The following is a 21,132-nucleotide window of genomic DNA, read 5'->3' on the forward strand; positions in this document are numbered from 1 at the left end:
GTTTTTCTTCTTCTTCATAGGTGCCTTATCTCAGGTTTTAGAAATTTTTATGATTAAATCTTTTAATTCGAGCATGTTTGAGTTCAGACATGTTTGGTTTACAAGTATGATTATACATTGTATCTGGGTATTTAGCTTTATGTTCAACCATATTTTGGATCTGATTGGCCATATTAAGGACCAGAAAGATTTGGCTAACTATTTTTTATAAAATATTTTGGATATGATTTTAACCTTCAAACCTAGCGGAGATAACTGGATCATAGGGAGCTGTTCTTTGTGTACTCTTTGGAGCTGATTTTATTTTCTTAAAACTTGAATGTGATGGAAAATTTATTAATCCACTTTCATAGTTATTCATTAGAGAAGATTATGAATAATTTTGTGATCTTTCATCAGAGTTGGATTGAAATTGGTAGCTGAATGCATATATTTGATTAATGTTATTACATTCCCTAAACTCATTTATCATTAGATTTTATTATATGGTTTTATTTGCTTTGTCTTATGTCCAGTTTTAGATTTTCACCATCTTTGTTCAGTTGCCAATTTTGATTAATAGGTTAATTGTGTAGATTTATTTAACGTAATTTCATTTCCTAGGATCAATATTTTTACTCTTGAATTTTTTTATATGATTTTATTTCTTTTCATTGCTTTAGCCTAGCTATAGTTCATCATCATTCCTTTGTTTCTTTGCTTGAATATTGAGTAAATGCTTGTGTTGAATTACTCATTGTGTTTTCATCATATCAGTTTATGTGAATACGATACTCGATTTGCTATATATGTTACAATTGCACTGTGTTAATTACGGTAACATATTGCTAGGATTTTAGTGACCAACTTTTTGGCGTTGTTGTCAGGGACTATATTAGATTGCACTTTGATATTTCTTCTAGTACATAGTCATTATTTTGAGTATTTTTTTTTTCTTCTACTGCCACATAACTTCTTAAATCTTATTGCAGGAGAAAAATGAGAAAGCAAGTCATGGCCAACAATCAAGATCTAATGACTAATTTGATGCAATGGTTAACAAAACTAGAACGTCTCATGGCTGAGTCGAATCGACAAACACCTTCTTCTCCTCATTTGAACCAAATGTTCTCGCATTCTACAAATCAGTTTCACGAAATAGGATGAGTGTGTCAGTTGAGCTGGCTTTGCTATTGTTGTCGATGTCGCTGTCTGAATCTGATTCCTTTTCAGCAAGCATGGCCTTTCGATCAACATATATTTTCTCCAGCTTGGCTTTTAGTGACCTTCTTTCTCTGTGGCTTAATTCAGGGCAGTCCACCTTGAAGTGTCCTTTTTTGCCACAAATGAAGCACTTATCATCCTTGTGTTTGTTGTCTATCATGCTGGGTTTGTCTTCAACACTATCCTTGCTATTTCTGTCAGTGTGGTTTCTGTCATACCGATTATCTCTAGAATCGTTTGTACTTGTTCAGTCTCGAATCCATCTTTGAGAATCTTCTGGCCATGAGGGTGACATGCTCCAGAAGTTCATCTTTGGACATTTCTTCCTTGTCCTTCTTGGTAGGCTTTGTCGATTTGGTTGTTAACTTGGATTATTTCGTTTTTGTCTTTGATTCAGCCTTCAGTGCAATTGCGTCAGCAACAGATGTTGATGGAATCTCCTCTTCAAAAACAACTTTCTTTGCTCACCAGATTTTAGTTCTGATGAGATCATACTCATCAGGTTAGAGTGCGGAAAACAACAAATTAGTTGATAGTATGTTGAAGCTTGGAGACCGTTGATGACCGATGGTATACATCTTCCATTTATCTAAAGGCAATGCTGACAGAATTTTAAGGTTCAATTATCTTTAAGTGTCTTTGTTCTTTTAGAGATCTGAAATTTTTCCAATGATCAGTCTGAATCGTATTTCCATAGATCCGATATTTCTCCTTTAAGTATCTTGAAGTCATCAAACTTTTGACAAGCTATTGTAAGCTTTTCCTCATAGATTTTTTTTGATCTGATGCTCAATGATTCAATAGTATCTCATAGTTCCTTTGCAGTTTTACACCATGCTGTTTTGAGAGCATGTCCATTACTAAGTGTAGCTTGCATCGCGTTTAGGGCAATGTCGTCCAGGTTTGCTAGCTTTCTTTATTAAGTGTAGCACATAGACTTTTTGATCATCTCCAACCAGTGTTTGAATCCTGAGTTGGTTGGTTAGAATTAGTATGGAACTAGTTGTAATAACCTCCCACATCTTATTGTGTTGAGCTTGAAGATGCCTCTTCATTCTAAGTTTTCATAGATCGTATTTTTCTGCTGAAAACATGGGAAGAGAACATGCAAAGTGTTCCATGACATGAATGTAGTAAGAAGATATGAAAGATGAAAAATATTTTAATTGATAAAGTTCTGAAAGACCTGATATACAGAAGCAGAGGTCAAGAGAACCCCTACTTTGATACTAATTATTGGTCCCGATGCGAGTATATACTAGTGTATGGGGGCATACACCAGTTAGCGTTTTTGCTCGTTATCATTGTTAGGACCTGAGGGTCTCGAATAGGTGTATGGGGGGGAATACACCTATGGGCTATTTTTAGCAAATCCTCAATCAGAGGGATCTCAGTCAGAGATCAAAACGAAACTTTACATGCAAACAAAGACGCCTGTTTTACTGAAATCAGTTTTGACCAAACAGGGTTGACGACTGATACTGAAAGCTCTTCAGTAAAGAGTTATCAGTTAAGTTGTTGGAACTTAACTGATGCAAGTAAGGGCTTCAGTCGAGTTTGCTAAAACAGAGATGATAACACTCTTCCTGACTATCAGAAGATAGATCAGTCAGACTGATATCATACGCAGCGGAAATTAAACTTAGTTTCGCAATAGCCTCGGTGGAGCACGTTGTTGGTTATTCGGTTTCTCTTTGCAGTTAATCAGTATTCAGTTTATCAAATGAAATAACACAAGTAAGAATGTAAAACTGAAAACTGTAAACAACACAGAGATTTTTACGTGGTTTGGAAAAACCCTTTCCTACATCCACGGTTGGTTGATCAGACCAACAATCCACTCCGCAAGTGCTTAACAGGTGCACTGCAAACCAAACCGTGTGCTTGCCGGGTGCACACAATCGTACCACTGAAGAAAACCCTTCTTCAGTACCCACGCTTCACTCGCGTCGGATTTCTCTTGCTTAGCACAACCCGCGCTAAGACTCTCAGAGACAGAAAACCCTTCTGACCTCCGAATCACTCAAAACACTCAAATCTTTCTTTTGGAAATGAGGTTTGAACGAGTGCCAACTATACTTACAAAGAACAAGTTCTTTGAAGCAAGTTTGACCTTTGGCTTCTGGGTAAACAGAGGTTTGCCTAAGGTCTAAGAGAATGTGTGTAATCAGCAGTGACTGATTTTGGCTTTGGAATTCTCTTCTTCGATTCAAGCTTTGGGAAGATTAAGCTTTAGGCTGAGTAGCAATTTCGGCAGAGCTTCAGCTTATGTCGTTGAATCGGTGAAGGTTGAAGTGATCCTCGAGCGCTATTTGTAGGAGAACTCTTGAATAGATCCGTTGGCGTAGATCGTCCTCAAGATTTCTTCCGTTGGAGAGCAATTCGAATTTGGGTTGAGGCTTCAATCTTCGAGGTTCCTTGTCTGGGTGGAAACGGCTCTCTTTGATGGACATGAGATGTGACGTCTCTGAAAAGTAACCACCAGATAGGAATGACCTCTGCAGAGATAAGATCCTGAGATCTCTGCATTTAATACGGCTGTACTTTGTGAGTACGTGGCTTCCTCTGAACGTTGGAAGATCAATCCGAGGAGGAATATTCAACCGATACTTTACTTTAGTATCAGTCCATTGCGCGCATTAAGTAATCAGTCTTCAACTGATTCTTCAACTGATACTTCAGTTGGTATCTGCAGTCTTCAGTCTTCAGTCCTTCGTTCTTCAGTCTTCAGTCTTCAGTCTTCGACACCGCAAGCTAAACTAGAAACGAACTCTAACACTTGAGTTCAAAACAATTCTAGTCTATTACAATTAAGACCTATGAATTTTGGTATCATCAAAATAAGGGTTAGGATATTCCACAAGGTTCCCAACAATAATAGTGATTAAGTGTTAAACAGCTCAGCTGATAATGAGTCAGTTGGATTGACACAGATCAACAAACTAACTGATGTCAAGAGCATGATGTTCAAGTTGATGGATTAGTTAACAATCCTACTTACTGCTAGAAAGCTGACCAGTTGGGCTTTTAACTAAAGTTCAGAATGTGGTGATTGGTAAACTCTTTTTTAGAAAATCTTTTAAGTTGTCTTTTCAGTTTAGCAAGGTTCAGTTGAAATGATCAGCGCTTTAAGTCAGTATGATTGAGTATTCGGATATGCAGTTTAATGTTTGTGTTGATTGTGAATGTAAGGTCAGTTTGCTGAATAGTTAGCAAGCTGATCAAATGTAAGTGCAGAAAGTAAATAACACAATCAGTTTTACATGATTCGGAGAATACTCCTATGTCCACGGTCCTGGTTTACAGGGGAATCTCTTTACTTTGGGTTTCTTGCTTTTAGAGCTGCAAGTTTAGCTTGATCAGTAACTTGCGTTAAGCTGATCACACTGATTACACAGCCGTGACCGTTAATAGCAATTTCTATAGTTACAATTCTGAGTTCAATCCTTTAGTTTTTAGACTTCGAACTTGAAGCTTACTTGATGATTCCCTTCAAACTCTAACACCCAACGTTTACACAAGGTGAAGGGTTTACAAAGGATTTTCCAACTAAGAGCACAATGTAACAAGTAGACAGTGGGTATGATGGTGTGCTCAAATCTAGGCTAAAGATACAGAGAATGAGGGCCTTGAACTAAGGGAATGTTTGTATATTGATCCTAGAAGTACATATCCCGTAATCCCAAGAGCAATTTGTAAACACTTAAGAGCTCCATTTTTTGAAATACTCTAATTGCTTGGGAATAAGGTTGAAAACTTGATTGCTTGAGAGATTTCAATTTACATTGTTTTGATAAACTTCTCGCTGGAATACCTTGGGGTATTTATAAACCAATCTCTGAATAGTTTTGTTGGAGAGAACTTGTTCAAATCGTGGTGGTTAGCTTGAAAATAATCTCGTTGAATTCTGAGAAGAGGTGTTTTCAGCCTTCTATAGTTCCGTACTTCTTGATGTTGACGTTTTGTGGAAATTCTTGTACCATGTTGTCCTTTCTACTATAAAAGCGAGATCTTCATTAAATGGAAAATCTTCCGAATTAAATGTTTGATCTCCCTTGATACGTTTCAATATTGACTTCGCATTGTCTTCTAACTTTTTGAGATGACGTCGCAAGAGAAAAACAGGGTCAGTGTCAGCTTATGATCCGCGAGTCAGCTTATTTACGTTGATAGGACATTGGCTTCTCTTTTGGTACTTGACGAAATCTTCACCGCTTTAGGATGCTGACTTCGGTGTGTTGCTCAGCTAAACTCCATGTTGATCTTTCAGTCTGTGCTAATTAGTCAACAAACTACAAGGATAAGAGTTATACTTCCAAAAGAGTGAGTAGCAGTTTACATGATATAGCTAATGACACAAGTATTGGTTTAAGGGTTTTAGTATAAAATCAAAACATCATAATTTTCCCAACAATGTATTAATGTAGTAACTTATATACCAAATTAATTAATGTTAATTAATCAATGTGATATAATCATTAACTTTTTTTTTAATAAAAGATGATCAATAATGGTTCCTCATTTTCCCTCGCGATGACTCGAACTCCCAACCTATTGATTGGAGGTAAAACATCTTACGAATTGAGATGTGTTTCGTTGTCGACATTAAGCATTAACTTATCTTTAATGCTTATCATTTATCTCACAACTCCACATTTCAAGTAAAAAAAAATAATTAATTATTTTCCACTCACCGAAAATCAAATTTGAGTAAATAAATATTCTACGATCATTCACTTGGAATGTAGGTCAATCATATGCCATTTAATTATACAAAACTAAGTGTCTCGTTACTCAAATTTTTTGGTCAAATATTAGTTAACTGAAAATCTATTTTCTACATTTTATTGATTCATTCCTTATTCTCATTTTTTCGGGAACGAAATATATAGATATAAACAAGTACAACTATTCATATATTCATTGATTTATTTGATTCATTCCTTATTAATTTTTGAACGGATAATTGGCTTGGTTATTTGATTGCGGACGGATGCGGCGTCCCTCATTACATGCGTGAGTTTCTTTCACATTCTGTTGCAGATTATTTTATGAGGGTCTCTGGCACTTCACCCAAGACTTTGTCGATGCTTTTCTGGGAATCGTTAGTGATATTCTTCTTCTTTCCATTGGTGAAGATGAAGACACGAGATTTTGGAAGCCTTCTCTTCAGGGTAACGTCACGTCTGCCCTTGCTTTTGCACATCTCTGTCATAGGTTTTCGAAGGTCAAATGGGGAAGCTAGATTTGGGAGAATCATATCCCGATTCGTCGTTCTATGGTGTGTTGGAGAATCCTACATGAGCGAATGCCTACCTTAGATAGGCTCATATCTCACGGTCTGATTATTCCGAACCGGTGTGCGTTCTATTTGGCCGATTGTGAATCCATGGATCATTTATTCTGGTCTTGTCCAAAGATACGTAAGTTATGGGAAGAGTTATTGGAGTGGTTTGGCCAAAGTCATTTTATTACAGCCCCCGATATTCACAGCATGTTTGTTGCGGCATGGAATGTGAATATGAGTACTCAAGTTGCTTGTTTCTGGAAGGCGGGTATTATTACGTTAATTTGGAGAATCTGGCGACATTGCAATAATTGCATTTTTGATGATGGGATTTTCGCTCATTCTCGTATTCTCCATAGCATTAAGGTTGGTTTCTTGGATATTGAGCAGAATTTTAAAAAGATTGGGCACATGGACAACTCTTGTACGAATCTTCTCATTCTTCAGAGGATTGGCGTGGCAACTAGAGCGGCTCCACCTCCTGATTATATTAACGTTCACTGGTGGCCTCCTGCAAATCATTGGATCAAGGTGAACACGGATGGCTCGGCTCTCGGTTCTCCTGGTAAAATCGCGGCTGGGGGGGGGGGTCTTTCGGGACAAGTTCAGTTGGGTGAGGAGGTGTTTTCATATAAAAGGCGGGATTGGTTTTGCCTTTGAGGCAGAACTTCTTGCGGTTATTACGGCGATCCAAATTGCTCACTCCCGTGGTTGGTTTCACTTATGGGTGAAAACAGATTCAATTTATATTGTGCAGCTTATTCATTCTAGAACTTCTTCAGTTCCTTGGTGTTTCGCTGCCGCTTGGAAGAGAGTTTTAAAACTTCTTAATGACTTCACCATCCAGGTTGCACATATATACAAGGAAGGCAATAAAGTTGCAGATATTTTAGCCAACAACAACATGCAAGAAGGTTGGTGGTCGTTTGAAATTGATTTTATTAAACGGGCCATCTGCATTGATATGTCTTCTCACATCTAGTTGAGAATGGTTCGTTAGCTTTTCGTTATGCCTGATGGTTGCTGGTGTTTTGTTTGCGGTAAGAGTTTCTTGGGCTTTTTGTCAAACACTGGATGGGCGTGGGTCGGTGTGGGCTGTTGTGTGTGTTCTTGGCGGGTTTTTTGTGGAGAAGAAGGCAGATCGTTCTTCACTTGGGGTGGCGATGGTTTTCTTTCTCTTGGGTTGCTTTTCTCTCCTTTGCTTTTTCTTTTAGTTTGCTTTCCTTTCTGTGTTAGTGAACCGAGGTTATTTAGGGGCAATGATTCGGCCGGAGCTTCTGAAATAGTTTCAACTCAGTTCTCTAACTTTTTCCTCCGTAGACGAGTACTCTTTTTCCTTGCTAAGGCTTTTCCCTTTCGGGTTTTCCTTGACAAGGTTTTAATGAGGCTCGACCCTTAGTCAGCTTTTTTGTGCTTTCAAGGGTTATTTGGTTGTTTTTCTTTTCTTTTTTAATAAAATCTTAATTTAAATAATTGATTTATTTATAGATATTATTAATTTATTAGTTATTCTCCTCTAATAGACACACATAACGAATTAATCTTTATTTAAATACCAAAAATGTCGTTTAGAGATGTGTGCATGTTTTACGCACATTGCCCAATCAATGTATATTTTTTTTTGACATAGCCCAATCAATGCAGATTAATTTTAATTTACATGCTATGCGTTTATTTAACAAAAAAACATTTAACATTAATATTTATTACTAAAACAAAAAAGGACAAAAATATGCAATTTAGATCTTTTATTGTCTTTTAGCGTGTTATCTCTTACTCATATTTATAAATAATTAATACTGATATTAATATTTAAAATATAGATAAAAATAAAAAATATATACTTAAACACTGAATAATATTAAAATATTATATACTATTATATTTTATTTATATACTGCATAAAATAAATAGGGTTAATTGCCCATAAAATACTGAACTTTCATCCAATTCTGATTTTGCACACAAACTTTGAACTGTGGCGTCATAAATTTAGGGATGTCAATCGGGCCAGGCCACCGGGTTTTCGAGCTAGCCCTATCGGGTTCCGGGTTAGTCGGGTGCGGGCTAATCGGGTTGGAGATTTTTTCGGGTTGTAAATCTTCAACCCTAACCCTAAACTTTCGGGTTTCGGGCTAATCAGGTTAAAGGCATAAAAATAAAATTATCATTTGTATTTTATTATTCCTAATGATCTAATGTATAATGTATAAAATATACATAGATATTAAAGATATAAATTATATAGCAAAGCATGAAACGCAAAAATATAAGATATTCAAGATTACATAAACAAAATTATATTAAAATGAGATAGTAAAATTTAACATGTATCAATGCACTAGAATCAATCTGGATTATTATTGAATAATTAGTGGATTTGCCATGCACGTCTCATTGACAGAAAAAACAAAAATTGGTATCACTTTAAAATGAGATACTAATAATTAATTTCTAACTAATGAGATACTAATAATCAATTTCTACAAAAAAATCCGTAATTAATTTCACTTTTTTTAATGAAATTGCACACACACACACACACACACATATATATATTCTAACTAATTAATTTCACTTTTTTTAATGAGGCTATATATATATATATATTTAAGCAAATACCATAGATCTAAACATAGCAGAAGTTGTAACTGGATGCATCACTCACAATTCCGTCAGCCCATCGGGTTTTCGGGCTAGCCCTATCGGGTTCCGGGTTAGTCGGGTGCGGGCTAATCGGACTGGAGGTTTTTTCGGGTTGCGATTTTTCAACCCTAACCCTCTAATTTTGTCGGGTTATTCAGGTCGGCCCACGGGTTTCAGGTTGCATTGACATCCCTAGTCATAATTACTAAACTTTTGGTTTTATCTGGTTTTGCTACTAATTCAAATTTCGGTCAAATACCAAACTAATACTCCCTCTGTCCCTAAAATAACTTCATCTTTTTTCATTTTGGGACGTCCCCCAAATAACTTCCTTTTTCTTTCTTTCCATTTTTGGACACCTACCCCACCACTAATAATACTTTATTTATTCTTACTTTTCACTTTTCACCACTCACAATACTAATTATAACACTTTTCACAACTTCCAATAATAATTATATCACTTTTTCTCCACTATCAATACACTTTACAACTTTTCATTAAAACTCGTGCCGTCCCCAAAGAGGAAGCCATTTCAAGGACGGAGGGAGTATATAATATGGCGTGCCAATTTTGACGTGACGTATTTATTCTTGCATGACAATTAGTTGGCTAAATAATATTTTTTATTTAATTTCTTATCAATAAAAAAAGAACACAAAGCAAATAACTCAAATTGTCAATAATTTAATATATCAAATCAAATAATAGCATTTTTTTAGTTGAATTAATTAATTGAATAAATTCAATAATAGTAAGGGGATTCTTCGAATTTAGGTGTGTCAGCCAAATAATATTTTAATTATCAATATTTAATATACATAAAAAATTTATTTAGCTAAGTAATAAAGTTTATTGAATTTCATTATCTAAAGATTATTTTTTTTATAAACTATATATATTTATACTATTTGAATAGCTTCTATTTTATATATTGGAGAAATTTGTTGTGTAATAGTGAATTAGAAAAAAATGATTTAAACTTGAGAATTAAAAAAGTACTATTATTTGATTTGATATATTAAATTATTGACAATTTGGGTTATTTGCTTTGTGTTCTTTTTTTATTAATAAGAAATAAACAATAGATACGTTAGGTCAAATATTGACACGTCATATTAGCCTGATATTTGACCGGAATTTGGATTAGTAGCAAAATCAGATAAAATCTAAAGTTTAATAATTATCACGTTATAGTTCAAAGTTTGTGTATAATATCAAAATTGGACAAAAATTCAGTATTTTATGGGCAATTAACCCAAATAAATAATACTCACACAAATTGATACTAGTAATAGATAGAAAAACGTGTAGTGAATTGTATACATGTCACGCAGAGACCGAGCTTAGGGGCCAAACATCGAAGAAATGGGCCCTTTTTTGGAGGCGATTCATTTTTCCTTGGTGACCCTCGAGGGCGGGAATCAATTTATTAGTTGAATTTAATCCCATAAAAATAGGAACTCTGATTTATTCATATTAGAAAATCGGCAACTCCACTATGAACTTGAATCAGCACGAATTTGGAACTCGAGTTCCAAGAGAAGGGTTTTCCTTCATGCACCTTTTCCACCGTCTCGTCGATACGCAGCGTTTCATGTAAAACGGGTCTCGATTTTCTGGGTGTGAGGTTAGTGACTTTGTAGCGAAATTGGAGTACCATTTTGGGTTTCATCACGTTCAGTTTCCATTTAATTGGAAAAGAATTCGAAAAACCCGTGACATTTTGATTTGGGCATTTTTTTTTCTCCATTTCCCATATCATTTTGCCGGAGAAGTGAAGGAATTAGCTGTTAATCTTCTGGGTTTGTTTCGAAATTTGGTTTTTGTACGAAAATTTGGTTCACTGTATGCGGCCATGGCTGAAGTTGAGCCGATGAAAGTCGACGGCGTGGATGTGGGGAAGCCGGTAAATGGCAGCCTATATGAGAGGAAGAGGCCGCCGAAGAGAAAAAGGTTGGAGCCGTGCGCTTTTTCACCAAGCCCAGAAGTAAAGCAAGCGAAAATTGTAGGATTTCGTAATGAAATTGATAGTCTAGTAAAATACTGTAAGAATTTAGTGTCGGAAAACAAAGGGGTATTGTTGGAAAGTTTGGAGAAATTTGAGAATTCCTCTGCTTCTGTTAATAGTGTGATTGCATGTTTAATGGAGGAGAGTGATCTTCCTTTGTCCAAGCTAGTTGATGAGGTTTTTGAGAAAGTGAGGGACAGAAAAGGAAATTGTACTGCTTTAAGTAAGGCTAGTGTGAAGAATGCTGTGCTTATAATGGGGCAGAGATTGTGCTATGGTGTGGTTGGTGCCGATGCTGATGTTTTGGAGGATGAGGCTGAGCGTGCTCTTTGGTATTGGGAGGTATATATATTAAGTACTCCATTAAATGAGTTGTGATGCATTTTATGTTGACTTGTTTATTTATGTTGTATTATTTTGGTTTGTTAATCGTATTGCATGGTTGTAGATTTTGTAGTAATTGCGCCATATTGTTTGTGCGATTACATGGTATGTGTTCATTTGCAGCTATGTTGTTTCATTTAGCGCTTGCATGCTGGATTTCAGTAGTTTATTGACTTGGTAATAAGACCATTTTTCGAATGAGGTGTTATATGTATCGAACAAGGAAGTTATAGTTGGCATCTTTCCTACTGACCAAAGGTTTTCATATCTGTTTTGAGTCCTTCCATTAGTAGAAGAATGATTCACTGAGGTCTATTTTGATGTTTTGTTGAGTTTAATATTAGTTGAGAATTTATCTGTGAGGCTAGGCATATATGACTCTATTATTGCATTATTCATTTTCACTTGAGTGCCGTATTTGACGTAAGGCAGCGAACGAATATATATATGACCAACTACCTGCGAGTTTTTTGTTTTTCTGGTGCTGTTGTTGTGTTCTAATTTCTAACCTTCTATCTCTGACCAAATGCCATTGTAGTTTTTTATAGCAGTTGTTATTCTATCAATCTTGGCTGTGCTTCTTTTGTTTTTATAAGGTTACTCCAGCCTCACTGTACTCTTCCTGATTACAGACAAGGGATCTGAAGTTGTTGCCCAAATCAGCATGCATATCTTTGAAAGTTCACCGAACTTGTCGGAGAAAGATCCAAGAGAGGATTAGCGCTGTTCTGGGTAAGAGATAATTCATTTAGGTAGCAGCCCATCATAAAATCCAATGTTTTATTGTCATATTGATTGTAATAGCCCCTGTTAAACAGCTGGTATGTTTTTTCACGTGATCCTCTTTGGAAAGTGTAACTACTCACTAGAGAACATCGACATGAAACTGATGCTGAATTCCTTTTAGATTAGAAATCTATTTTTCTAACAATTTGACTTTCCACTTTTACTGGGCAGCTGTTTATTGATTATGATGGATAAATGCTTTAGGTTTTAGGGGAAAAAAGAGTTTGAATTGGCCTGGTTTCTTATGGGTGATGCAATTAGTGCTTTGGGATTTACTCACATGAGCTCTATAATATATTCCCGCAAGTTTAAAACTTCAATTTAAACTTCAGAGACTCCTGTGGTGTAAGTAGTCAACTGTCCTCGAACTTTATTTGTGATCTTTATGTAGATTTTGTGCTTCTGTACTGTCTTAGATGTTATGTGTGCAGCCATGTCCCATGAGCAAAAGTTTTTTTTGAAGATTTTCTGGGCTGTGTGTGGATTTGCATTCTAAACTTGTCTGTTTCCCAAGAATATTGAATTTTCTTATCATTGGTTCTGAAGCTTTCTGATTAAATCATTTTAGTAGGTCCTTGAGTTTTGCTCCTGTCTCAGTTAATTGATAATTTTGTACATCTCAGCAATGATAAAAGCTCTTGAAAAATCTGAAAACTCTCCCAACTGCCAGCATGAGTTGATGAAAGCTTCAGAAAAGCTCGATAAAGTTCTGAATGAGGCAGATATCCGGCTGCTAATGGAGAACATGTCTCATAAAAATGGCGCTGAAATGTATGTTTCACAGTTTTGATTCTCAGCAAGCTAATTTTAATGATTGCTTAATCTGTATTTTATGGTGAAGGGCTGATAAGGAAACCAAGAAAGGAGAAAAACTGGTAATCAAGCAAATGGAGAAAAACAAAAGAGAAAAGGAGAGAGAAAGGAAAAAGATTGAACGGGAACGTCAAAAGGAAATGTTGCAAAGTGTATGTCTCCTTTCAACTTTGCATGGGCTTTGTAGCATGTTTCTGTGGGATCTTTTTTGTTTGCTCTAGTGGAAATTGTTTATGTTAAGACTTTATTTAGACTGTAATGAATGATGATAAAGGCACAGGATCAATGCATTGGATCTTTTCCCTAGATATTCTTAAAGTGCAAAGCTGGTGTTTCTTTGTTCCTTCCTAATCGATTTTATGTTGCTGACATCCAAGAGTATTTGTTTCATAATATTTTGGACATCCTTGCAGGAAAGAGAGCTGAAGCGGTTGCATGATGAGGCAGAGAAAGAGGCGAGGCGACGCGAGAAGGAAGAAATTGAAAAACAGAAACAGCTGAAAAGACAGCAAGAAGAAGCAGAGAAAGATCAAAAACGGAGGGAGAAGGAAGAAGCTGAATCAAGAAAACGACTAGTACTCCAGAAACAAGCATCATTGATGGAGCGTTTCCTTAAAAGAAAAAAAACTAGTTCGCCTTTACAAAATGACAGTTTAGTGAACAAAGAAACCACATCCGGTTCATCTTGTAACATGGTTGAAAGAAATTTTAAATCAGTTACTCTAGCCATGGATACTGTGTTGGCCCAGAATGACGGGATTGAGGTGAAAGATATATGGAAGTGGGTCTCCTTCACCCTTCTCCCATTTTGTGCTGGCAGTTTATAGAACCCCTTGGTGTTTCAAGTGTGAGATTTGTTTTGTGTTACTCTTTTCAGATCACACTTAAATGCATGGCGCTCCAATCGTTGTTCAATACGTTCAAGGCATTGGGGCACCCGTCAGAAGCCTAAGACTGAACTAGTCAAGGAACTCAAGCTTACTAATAAAGAACAGACTTGGCATGAGGACTTGAACATAGAGAAGCTTGTGGTTGGTCTGGATGGCACCAATAGTGATGGAAGATTGCCTCAAATGAACATGGATGATTGTCTTCGTCCCTGCGGTACGAAGCGAGTTCCAGTGAAGCTGTTGCAGTTTGATAGGAGCAATAGGCCTGCATTTTATGGTGTTTGGCCCAGGAAGAGGTGATCCCTATAACTAGATTTTAGCTTTTGGTTTTCTGTTAAGATTACTGGAGAATTATTTTGTTGTGCATCAGGAAGAAATACTGTCTATGGTTTTCCTATTAACAGTAAAACTTGGAAGATGCCACATGTTATCACATGCTGAGTACAATGCTTTTTAATTTGTTACCTGATAAATCTAGGGTGGGAGCCCTACTTAGCTATGCATCTCATTTCATATTTGATCTTTTCTGAGTTTTGTTAAGGAATGCAGCACAGGGTTTGCAAGCCTAGGTCGTGATCTAGGTTAGCCCTGCTAACTGTTTATCTAGCAACTGTTAACCTGATGGTGAGTATGAACGGAGTAGGATCTGGGTGTTTCTTCCACAGCAGTAAAATTTTGTAGGCAATGATGTAGCACACCTAGTATAAACTGTATTACCATTCTGATGTTGCCTTCTCTATTTCTCCAGTCAAGTTGTTGGTCCGCGTCACCCTTTCATAAAGGACTCAGACATAGACTATGATATTGATAGTGATGAGGAGTGGGCAGAGGTATGCTAGCAGTGTTGTACTTGTGGTTATTCTCATGATGACAGTTGAGACTAAAAACTGGCTATGCAGGATGAACCCGGTGAAAGCCTTTCAGACTGTGATAAGGACGAACAATATGAAAGTATGGAAGAGCCTATAAAGGATGATGAAGAGGATGATAGTGAAGATGGATTTTTTGTTCCTGATGGATACCTCTCAGAGGACGAGGTATTCTACTTTACCCAATTGTAGTTTCTTTCCTTTCTTCCTCATCATTATGCACGCTGTAGTTGTGTACACTATGATGAGTATATTTAACTATCTTTATTGCTCAATGGACTTCAAATGTTGCTTTGGTCATGTGTATTGTGGGAATCATTCTTGAGCTTGGGGCATTGACTGATTGAGCTAGCGTGTCTGTCTTCTTGGAGATATATATTTGTTTCTAAGAAGTATACTCTGTTTTGGGGCAGGGGGTGAAAGCTGATGAACTGGACAACCACGACCTCGATTCAGAAGTTCAGAATCTACCTACTTCTGAATGGCAATTGCAGAATGATGAGTTCTGTATCTTGCTTCAGCAACAGAAATATCTGAATAATTTGACAGAACATGCACTTAAAAAGAACCAACCCTTGGTCGTCTTGAATCTTATGCATGGAAAGACCGTAATTTCATCAGCTGAGGAGCTCACTGGTACGTTGAAGATTGAAAGAATGGCTCTGCAAGCTCTTACTATTCGCCCTTTGCCTGGCTTCCAAAACACAGAAATTTCAGTTCCTAGTCATGTGGTTGACGAGGATCGAGAAAGTTCACCTAACAAGTTGAGGACAACACAGCTTTCAACCGCTGCAGCTATTTTGGACTCAGACTTGCCGCAGATTGTAAGTGATTAGTATGTTGAACAGTTGAAACGGTCTATAATATAATCTGCCTTATTTTCCTTATCAAACGTTTTCTCTCGACAAAATGTTACAGATATCTGTCATTCAGTCGTTTCCACATGGCATCAGAAAAATAGAGAAGTCACTGCATGATAAGTTTCCTGATGTTCCAAAGTTCCAGTTGAGGAACAAAGTGCAAGAAATATCTGAGTTCTCTGACAATCGCTGGCAGGTAGCTAAGCTTACCTTCTTTCACAGTTCACATCTCATCGTGTATCCAGGTTTAGCTTGTATGTATATTTCTATTAGCTCTTCACATGTAAATTGCTGATTGCACAGTTTGTTAATAGATGTAAGTCACATTTTTCCGTATTGATAGCATTTCGGCTAAGTTCTAATTGTAAGCTTATTGAGTATTTTACGCCTCTAAGCTCCTCCGTATTGTCCTCTGTGCTTAGCGTCTTGATATTGATTACTCGAATCCTTATTGATTTGCTGAGACAGAATTTCGATGTTTCTGAATTTTAATGCTTATTTTCAGGTTAAGAAAGAAATTCTGAGAAAGCATGGCCTTTCTATACCAACAGGTATCGAGAAATTCTTAGCTTACCTTCCGAGTCTTGCAATTTTGGTAGTAACAGTTTCAATTCTTTATTGTGCATTTTCAGGAAAGGGTCCTAAGAAAATGAAGAGCATCGCGACATTCTTGAAAAAACGATGCCTCCCTCCATCTGCGACGATCACAAACTTGAGCAAAACATACCCACAATCTTCCCAGAAACTTGCAGCCAAAGTTGAATCACAGCATGACTGCTCATGCAACCATCAGTAAGCATCTTCACTATGACCGCGTTTTGTTTTGACATATCGTGTATATAAGTAGCATATGTTACCTACCAGTGTTAGCTTTGCCAAAAACCTGCTGAAATGGGACATAAACAGGTGATGGTGCTTTTGTTTTTTATGCTGGCACTTGTAGCGGGTTATAGTCGTATAGTAGATGGTGTCTTCAAGTGAAATGTTCACTCCATGTATATATAAGGTTTGAGTATTTTTGTCGAAATTTTGAGATGAATGCAGCATGCTTTTGCACACCCATATCATAGAGGGAGTCTTGTGTAAGATCATCTCATGGGTCAAACTTTGTTAAGACGAAACGCTTTCCAAATAACAAATATGTCGTTTATGGGCTTCGCCATCAGATCATCTTGTACAATTTTACCATGTATCATGTTTGTGTGTAGATAGCTAATCGATGGCTATGAGTTTTGAGTATTTCACAAGATGTTGCATTCATGCGAATATAGGTTAATAGTATGCAACAATTTTGAGGGATTTTTTATTTTGTAGAGTGGGGAATTAGGCACTACGTTTTTGTACTATTGTTTCTGTAGATTTTTTTTTTCTTCTCAAGAATGCATTTCCATAGTTTCATCCTTAATAATTTTAGCGATTTGATCATGATTTTTGTACAACTTTATAACAAAAAATGTTCCATTAGTCAACTAGCAAATACAAATAATTTTGATAACATGTATAATAATATTTGTCATCTTATTTCCATTTCGTATACGTCTTCTATTTGAAGTGTAAACAAAGTTTTATCAATCTAGGGTTGAAAATTCCGGAACCTGAAATAAGAACACTAACATTTAAATGATTAATAATTTAAGGTAGAGAAACATATTTTAATCTTCTACTTCTAAATGAATTTTAATGAATTTGCTTGCTCTACGAAAATTTCATTCCAATTTGACATGAAAATCATATAAAATATTAAAAAGAAATCAGATCTATATAATTTTACTTTTCACAATCAAATCATTTGTAAATAATTTTTTTCGATCCGCTATTTACAGATTACCTTTTTAGACTTGGGCCTATATTTGGATCCCAACTCCCTTGCCTAGTTGGAAATGGAATCCGACTAAAATGAGGTGAGACCTAAATCAAATGTAATCCAACAATTTAGCGTTGGAATTTGGATTAAAAAAACTAATCTTATACTTAAACGAGTATTTATATTTCTTTTGGTTGTCTCTAAAATGAGTATCCATTTTTTTATAAGCATATCCCACGTAATTTACTCATAACAATTTATAATTATTTTTTGGTCCGTCTTTAAAATGAGTACTCGATTTCTTTTTTGGTAAGTGATCTTACACAATTCACTCATAAGTCATAACAAAAGTATGATCCTTATTCCACTTACATACACTCAGTACTCGATTTCTTTTTTGGTAAGTAATCTTACACAATTCACTCATAAGTCATAACAAAAGTATGATCCTTATTCCACTTACATACACTCAGTCAATTTCTTACAAAACTTATGTTATTTAAGAAAATATTATCTCTTCCCCATGACATATTAAAATTTTACCATTTAATTTTTCTCAAACCCCCTTCATTTGCAATTATTATTCATTTTATATTTCTTAATTTTAAATTATAATTATAAATTGAATATTACAATTAACATTAATATTTATCAATCAATCAATTAATGATGATGCTACAAGCATAAGTTAAATTAATATATATATATATATATATATATATATATATATATATATATATATATATATATTGTGATGCTAATAAACTAGTGAAAAGAATACAGTTTAAAGGTGTTTGAATATTAATCGACATATTTATTTTATTTTTTTATTATTTGTACTATTTATTAGTAATTTGTATTACTTTATAAGGGTTGTTTATATTGAGATAAATAATCAATTATTCTATTTATAAATGTAAACATGTCTGGTAATTCAACTTTAGACAGATACATGGATACACGTATCTAGATAGATCTTAACATTTATCAACATGCTTATATGAAATTTTCTACTTTTTTAATCTTCTATTATTTATATTATTTGTTATTAATATTTATATTGTCATGTTCGAATATATATAGAGACATATAACCATTATCGTAACAAATATATATTTACGAATTTAGATTAATTAGCGGGTCTAAAACATCTTCGGACTTTCCTTTGCTTCACCCGGCGAACGATCAGAAGTCTTATTAATGGTTGACATTTTAGCTGGATAATTTGGGATTATGCTGGCAACGAAGTTTGATAGATTTATGGGAAGGAATTTGTGCAAGGAGATGATGGCAAGAGAAGAAGTGAAAGGGTTTAAGGTTTGAAAGATAGAGAGGTTTAGAGGCTACTTTTGATAATCAAACGTATTCGTCAATTTCTCCCTCTTTTAACCCAAATTGGACAGACACAGGTGACTGTCAATGCTTCTTCTATTTCTATTTTTGAGGTATAATTGCGGCAGAGGAAAAAGAAAAATCCTACGATCGCAGTCGATTTCTACTATTGCAGATGCGATAAATAAGGCGATACAACGACAATGTGAAGGGGTTGATTGTTGACGAGAATGGTTTGGATTTACTGTATTGGAAGGAATTTGACCGAGGGAGATAAGTATCAAGAAGATCAGAAGAGAATTGTTAGAGAGAGAGAGAAAGAGAAAGTCACCGATGCAAAGAAGTTCCTCTACTCATAGGCCAATCTTCCACTTTCGAGAGTCTAATTTGGGCAGAAGAAAAAGATGATGATCCGAATCGAGGTTTTGACATTTGGAGATGCGTTTGAAGAAACGTGAAGTTTCAGATGCGTTTCGAATTATGTGGATTTTTTTTCTTTCTTTGTTTTAATTCCACGTGTATTGACAATGTGGCTATTGGCCGGAACGCGTCAATTGTCGATTATCAGATTGTTTTTGCGGACCACAAAAAAAAATGGAACAATGGGTATTATTTTATAATTACCTTTTGAGTGAAATATTTTTGAAAAAAAAAAATACTCAAACGATAAGCCAAAAAGTGATTCCGGCAGCCATCGGTTGCTCCTGCTTTCGTCCACCACTCACCGTTTCCTGTGGCTGTGTAGTGAGCCACGTAGGAAAACGTTGTTGTTCCCTATCATTTTCATGTTATTTTTTTTTAAATCATTGACATTCCTCACCACTTGGAAAAGCACTGTCGTTGTCGTCTCTGTGTTCAACACAAACAAACCTCTTATCTAGGGTTGCTGCAAATCTTTCTACTGCTTGTACCTTTGTTGCTTGACGAAGGCTATAAGAAAATTAATGAAGAAATGAGAGTGACCGTCGATAGCTTGTGAGGAAAGCGATATAATACTTTTGTGAGGTTTAAAGAAAGAAGAAATGTGAGAGGAAATGGGTATGGTCCCAACACCCATCTTCTTGAGATAAAATTAGAATGAGAATTTTAGAATTTGAGATAGAAAAATTCATTTCTTTATCTTTTTTTGTAGATTAGGATCTGTTATATGTAAATATTAACTTGAATAATTGATTTTGATAGTAGGTATAAATCTTGATTATTTTATTCAAACTTAAAAAATTCATTTATTTATGAATAACTGATATTTTGCAATTTTCTAAATACCAAACCTAACTAATCTACACACTAGCCCTATTCCTATTGTAGTGCAAGTTAGTTCGATTGATGTGGATCTTTTGTCGTTGATAAATCTTTGTGGATGTGCGGATTGTTGGATTCACTTATTGTTGGATTTTTTTTAATGTTTTGTCTTGTTGTTTGTAATTTCGTGTAGTGCGGAACACAGTTTTTGTGAATTCGACTGTAAAACACAAGACGATTACAGGATTTTGTGTCGACAAGAGCAAGTATCATGTATAATTTTGTGCACTGTAGAACTTATTTTTGTATAAATTTTAATGAACTAATAGTATGTTTTGTATATTAGTTCATGTACTGTAAAACACAAGATGACTATAGGGTTTTGTTTACTACTTCGTGTCGACAAGAATATGTTTCGTGCATCATTTCGTGTAATGTAGAACTTAAGTGTGTACGGTAGTGTACACAACTGTGATGATCTTTAGTACACACACGAAGTTTAATTACATTCTTTTTAATGATGGGTGATCGATACAATTGTTAAAATTTATATTTTGTTAACCAATTATGATATATATTCTCAAAGTAAACTTACTTAATACTCCATAAAAGTGATAGAAAGTATAGAAATGGGCGTAGGCCACAACTTTATGTGAGATAATGTGGTTTCTTTTTTTGGACTGAGCCATTGTTAAGGGGACAAATGAAAAAGGAAAGTGATTCATTATCAATGGGACTGAGAGAGTATTAGTTTATTGACTAGTCGATTAAAGTTGATAATCTATCGATACTTTTATTGTTGTTGGACAATGAATACAAACATTGATTATTCTACTCATATATGATAATTATGATTAAAATCATTGATATTTATACTTAAGTATTATTAGTAATTATATACTCCCTCCGTCCCTGAAATAAATTCATCTTTTTCCTTTTTGGGACGTCCCCCAAATAAGTTCATCTTTCTTTCTTTCCATTTTTGGACAACTACCCCACCACTAA

At 35.4% G+C, this 21,132-nt stretch overlaps 1 protein-coding gene across 1 annotated transcript; it reads left to right on the forward strand.

The window, feature by feature from the left end:
• Nucleotides 1–10,449: 10,449 nt before the first annotated feature.
• On the forward strand, nt 10,450–16,914 carry LOC131001864 (chromatin assembly factor 1 subunit FAS1-like). The gene is made up of 12 exons (XM_057928490.1): nt 10,450–11,489; nt 12,164–12,263; nt 12,941–13,088; nt 13,159–13,282; nt 13,544–13,911; nt 14,008–14,316; nt 14,769–14,850; nt 14,920–15,057; nt 15,303–15,713; nt 15,808–15,945; nt 16,255–16,300; nt 16,382–16,914. Exons 1-12 carry the CDS (start codon nt 10,995–10,997, stop codon nt 16,543–16,545), a joined length of 2,523 nt encoding a protein of 840 aa, XP_057784473.1. The 5' UTR covers nt 10,450–10,994; the 3' UTR covers nt 16,546–16,914.
• The last annotated feature ends 4,218 nt before the right edge of the window (nt 16,915–21,132 follow it).

The sequence above is a fragment of the Salvia miltiorrhiza genome, chromosome 8 (assembly GCF_028751815.1).
Source record: "Salvia miltiorrhiza cultivar Shanhuang (shh) chromosome 8, IMPLAD_Smil_shh, whole genome shotgun sequence".
Classification (NCBI taxonomy): domain Eukaryota; kingdom Viridiplantae; phylum Streptophyta; class Magnoliopsida; order Lamiales; family Lamiaceae; genus Salvia; species Salvia miltiorrhiza.

What these genes read in the sequence shown, in the direction of transcription:
- LOC131001864 (XM_057928490.1), top strand. Translation starts at nt 10,995, where the DNA reads ATGGCTGAAGTTGAGCCGATGAAAGTCGACGGCGTGGATGTGGGGAAG. An exon ending in GAGGATTAGCGCTGTTCTGG is followed by an intron (nt 12,264 to 12,940) that starts GTAAGAGATAAT and finishes TGTACATCTCAG; the next exon opens with CAATGATAAAAGCTCTTGAA. An exon ending in GATACCTCTCAGAGGACGAG is followed by an intron (nt 15,058 to 15,302) that starts GTATTCTACTTT and finishes GTTTTGGGGCAG; the next exon opens with GGGGTGAAAGCTGATGAACT.